At 42.4% G+C, this 5,375-nt stretch overlaps 1 protein-coding gene across 1 annotated transcript in view; it reads left to right on the forward strand.

Annotated features, from left to right (window-relative positions):
- The first annotated feature begins 1,329 nt into the window (after positions 1-1,329).
- FHDC1 (FH2 domain containing 1) overlaps positions 1,330-5,375 on the forward strand; it is a 35,260-nt gene continuing 31,214 nt past the window's right edge. The window contains exon 1 of the mRNA XM_003790223.2: positions 1,330-1,827. Within this exon, the coding sequence (XP_003790271.1) occupies positions 1,330-1,827 (498 nt within the window). The remainder of the gene's footprint in view (positions 1,828-5,375) is intronic.

Here is a 5,375-nt window from a genome sequence, read left to right on the forward strand (position 1 = left end):
GGAAGGGGGGGGGGCGGGTGGAGGTTGCTGTGAGCTGTAATGCCACGGCACTCTACCCCGGGGGGCAACTTGAGGCTCTGTCTCAAAAAAAAAAAAAAAGAGATGAACATGTGGCAGATAAGATATGGGCAGCATGTCCTTGTGTGTGTGTCTCTCCTTTGCTGTATCACAGAAGATGCAGAGCATTTCCAAAGAGTGGCCTAACTAGAATCCAAGACAATAGCATTGCAGAGAGTTCATTCAGTGTAGCCTCCAAGTTTTACAAATGGAAAAGCTCAAGTCGAGTGAGGCCAAGTGACTTGTCTAAAGCTGTAAGCAATAAAACTCAATTTAGAGTTGGAACCTTTAATCCTCACATCTGCCATTTTTCATCCTATTTGGGGAGAAGCTACATCACCAAGTGGAGAAGGAACATGATGGCCCTGACTCTAGGGAAAAGAGCTAGGCCATTATTTTGTCATCCCAATGTCCTGCCTATTCTGTACAAGGTACAAGATGCCTTTTGACCTAGCGATTGGTAGGAAACATGTCCAGACTGGAAAAAGGCAGGGTCACCAATGCCTAATGCTTCAGCAATTTGGGCAGTCCTGGGGTTGGTATCCATTGCCTGGAGAGAATGAACCAGTTAGTCAACAAATAGTTTATTCATGAAGTGAACAATACTTGTTGAACCTATAGGCTGTTAATAAATATGGGTTTTATTGATTAATGGAAGGTTTCCAAATTGGATTTATTACTTCATAGGCAGGATTTCCAGGTAGTAAAATTTGGTTCACATTTAGAAAAGTATGAATTCCTGGGCAGCGCCTGTGGCTCAGCCAGCCCCAAATACTGAGGGTGGCGGGTTCAAACCCAGCCCCGGCCAAACTGCAACAAAAAAATAGCCGGGTGCTGTGGACCTGTAGTCCCACCTACTTGGGAGGCTGAGGAAAGAGAATCACCTAAGCCCGAGAGCTGGAGGTTGCTGAGAGCTGTGACGCCACGTCACTCTACTGAGCAACAAAGTGAGACTCTGTCTTTAAAAAAAAAAAGAAAGAAAGAAAATATGAATTTCTTTTAATGCACTTTGGGAGGTGTTGCGGCTTGTTGATCTTAATATCCAGCTAATATGGGAGGATGACACTAGCCTCCGAAAGGAAAAGCCAGTAGGAAAATGTTCGCCCATACTGATTTGACACTTGTTTTATCTTGGTAGGTTTTAATGATGACCTGCAGCACAGTCGCCTTTTTTCCTGGTGGCAGATAGCGGGTGACAGAGCGACACAAGTTTGATGTTTGTGTCTGCTTCCTCAAGGTCAAGAAATTACCTCCTTAGAAGGCAGCGGTACTATGCATGTTATGAATTGTGTCTCCTTGGTCAGTGATAAAGAAAATGGGACTATCACCACAGCAGCTGGATTCATGATTGGGCAGACGCCACCTCCAGCATCTCCTCCACCTCCTCCTCCACCCCCCCCACCTCCACCATGTCCACATTTAGGGGAAGGATTTCCTCCCTCTCCTCCTCCGCCCCTACCACCTCCACTACCTGGGGGGCCTCCTGTCCCACCTCCCCCTCCAGGACTACCTCCAACTTCTCACATGAACGGCTACAGCCACCTTGGTAAGAAAAAGCGGATGAGAAGCTTTTTTTGGAAAACCATTCCAGAGGAGCAAGTTCGTGGCAAAACCAACATCTGGACCCTGGCAGCCAGTCAGCAGCATCACTACCAAATTGATACAAAGACTATCGAGGAGCTCTTTGGGCAGCAAGAAGACCCCAGCAAGTCTTCCCTTTCTAGGAGAGGAGGAACTTTAAACTCATCCTTCAAGGATACTCGAGAAGAGGTAAGAATAGAACGTAGAGGGATAATCCTTAACACACTGACTGCATTGTTGTGAGGGCCTCACACGATAAGCCTGAGCTGACTATCACAAAGCGTAACAAGTGTGTGTACCGTATCCTCCCAGACTTCCCGGTGGATTATGACCTCATGCACAGAACATGCTCTTTGGTGCATTGGTCTTTGGCCTCAGCACCGCCTTGTCTGGCACATCTGCTGAGGGTTCCCATGGTGGAGAAATTCTGCCTAAGTCCAGTATTGTTAGCATCTGTAAAAACAAAAAACTAAGTTCCTACACTTGGTTATCTGGAATGAACTGGGGCTATTTGGGACAAAATGCCTTTCCTTAAATAACGTCAGTGATATTCATCCCTGGGATCTTCCCCTTATTATCCCTCCAGTTTTTTTTTTTTTTAAACAAGTCTTTTGCGATGGTTGTCATTCCTCAGATCCTGAATTAAGTTATGACCATTGTTTTACAGAGATTTCCAGAGAGCCAAAACATAAAGCTACTTTCAGGTGGACTTTATAGGAAGCATGTTTCAATTAGCACTGAATGTGTTACCTTGAGGGGAAAAAAATAAAAAGCTATTAATGTATAAGAAGTTAACTGAAAGTATGACCCCAGAGCTTCAGACTTTTGTCTGTTATAGAAACAAAATTAAAAATTACATTTGTAAATACTGTCAATTTAGAAACATGAAGGTAAATTAGGAAACCACTACTTGCTAGAAGAAATAATTAGGAAATCAAGAATTAAAAGGAAAGAATACTACCCACAAAAACAACAACAAGAGAGAAAGGGAGAAGAAAAAAACAACAGAAATTTATCATTTTACAAAATCTATTTTAAAGGAGGAGAGAAAATAGGTCAGAGATGGAATTAACTAGATAAGAGTGGGCAGGGCCCTGGGATGAAGAAGCAGCTCTGTACATTATTGAATTCTTAAGCCAACCATATTGACCTCTTTTCTCTTTCTGGCTCAGGAACATGTGAATTCCTTCTCCCCACTAATTCACCTGGGGCCCTTAAAGCTGGTTGTATGAATCTCTGTGGAAATAGCCAGGAGCCTACTGTATTTATTATGAAATGTAGAGAAGAGTGGGATTAAAATTAAGTGTGAAATGTGAAACAAATCTGAGAAGGAAATCTTCACGAGAACCCCCAGTGCCTTCAGTGCTGAACACAGGCTTTCCTGTCTCTTCTTTTTATGCAAAGTCCTTTTATTTGTTAGAATGAATATCCTTTCAATATTGGAAGGAGCAAGAAGTCATTTCCTTAGTACCCTGGCCTTTGCCCCAGCTCCCAACAGAGGTTCTTTATTGTAGGGTTGGTCATTTCTCACCATTGTCTCTTTGCTCTCCTTACTGAAATGCAAGAATACTGAGCTCATGATTGGAAATGAGGCATACATCTTAGGGCAGCGCCTGTATCAAAAGGGGGTTAGACAGCCGGGTAGAGTAGGTGGCATCATGTTTGAGTTGGGAAAGTTTCAAGGAGCTACAGGGAACTTGCTGCTTTGTTTATGAATTAAAGAGGGATTAAGAACCACTCAGAGAGGGAGGAAAGTGGCATCTTTTCCCAACTCTGGCAGAAGCAGAAATTTCTATTTCGAGGTCAGATCTAAAATTCGGGGGAAAAAGTCTCTCTTCTTGCCTCCCTCCACCCCTGTACCCTGGATAGATTACTACTTTTTTAAAATTTAACTTAATTTTTTTTTTTTTTTGAGACAGAGTCTCACTCTGTCACCCTGGGTAGAGTATTGTGGTGTCACAGTTCACAGCAACTTCAAACTCTTAGACTCAAATGATCTTCTTGCCTCGGCCTTGCAGAGTGCTAATGTTATAGGTGTGAGCCACGGTGCCCAGCCTTTACGGAATTTTTTAAAAATAGTCTTAAAATTATTTTTAATTGTAAAAAAATTAGATACATGACATAAAATTTACTATCTTAACCATGCTTAAGTGTACATTTCAGGAGCATTAAATACATTCACATGGTTGCGCCACCATCATCATTGTCCCTCCCCAGAACTCTTTTCACCTTGCAGAACTGAAGCTCTGTGTCCATTACACAATAGCTTCCATTCCCTTCTCCCTTCAGCCCCTGGCAACCACCAGTCTACTTTCTGTCTCTAGGAATTTGACTGCTCCTCGTACCTTTTTTTTTTTTTTTTTTTTGAGACAGAGCCTCAAGCTATCCCCCTGGGTAGAGTGCCATGGCATTACATCTCACAGCAACCTCCAACTCCTGGGCTCAAGTGAGTCTCCTGCCTCCGCCTCCCAAGTAGCTGGGACCACAGGCGCCCGCCACAGCGCCCGGCTATTTTTTGGTTGCAGCCGTCATTGTTGTTTGGCGGGTCCGGGCTGGGGATTCGAACCCGCCACCTTAGGTGTATGTGGCTGGCGCCTTAGCCGGTTGAGCTATAGGCGCCGAGCCTGCTCCTCATACCTTTTACAGGCAGAATCAGACAGTACTTGTTTCTTTTGTGGCTGGCTTATTTCTCTTGAGCATAATTCCTCCAAGGTTCATCTGTGTTGTAACATGTGTCAGAATTTTAAGCCAAAATAATACTCCACTACATGTATGTACCACATTTTGTTTAACCATGCATCTGTTGATGGACAGTTGAGTTGCTTCTACATTTTAGCTATTGTGAATAACGCTGCTATGAACATGGGTACGCAGAGATCTTTACTTTCAATGTTTGTAGGTCCTAATCTGAGAGACAGCATACTAGAAAGAAAAACTAAATCACCATGACTGTGTATCATAAGATAATCTAACTCTTCAGTATTGAGGTAGGATAAGTAGTTTAGATCAACCATTTAAATGCATGTTAGGTGCTATTGTCGCATAATAGAGGTTATCCAGAATTATTTTCAATGTTTCATGTTATTTCCAACCTGGCTTGAAGTATTATATATATAAAAGCTTTTTATTCAGTAACAATATGGTACGTGCGATTTCCTTCCCTCATTACATTTTCTTCTAAAGAAATCATAACTCAGCAGTTATCATGTGACAAGGATCGGTAATAAATCTTCCAACTCACTCTGCAATAAGTAGAGTCCAGGGTCGAAAGTAATAGTCCTCGCCATCTGTCTATGTGGACTGGAGAATACCCCCAACCACATGTTCAGCAGAGGGGCCAATCCTGAGCTTATAAACATGGCATCAGCATGTTACAACATGGGCCATAATTCTGGAGGTTCCAATATGCCGAGGATCAGATTTTGTCCCCTGGAACTGTAATATCTCTGGAAACAGCCTAACATTCTGTGACTGGCTTATACTTTAAAGGGCTTACAAATCATTACAAATAAGTTCCATTATTCTCCAAAGGAAGAATTTGCTGGAAGATAAGGAAGATTTGGGTTTGAGAATTGCTGAACTTAGAAAGAACAACTTTTAAAAATAGTAAATTAGATCATTTAGTAAGAGAAAAGTGATTACAAAGTATTACTATACTTGTATCTTTGTGAATTAAAAATTAACTTGAAAAGACTATAGATCGGCTCGGCGCCTATAGCTCAACCGGCTAAGGCGCC

Source organism: Otolemur garnettii, unplaced genomic scaffold (genome assembly GCF_000181295.1).
Source record: "Otolemur garnettii isolate 467f Iridium unplaced genomic scaffold, OtoGar3 scaffold00041, whole genome shotgun sequence".
Classification (NCBI taxonomy): domain Eukaryota; kingdom Metazoa; phylum Chordata; class Mammalia; order Primates; family Galagidae; genus Otolemur; species Otolemur garnettii.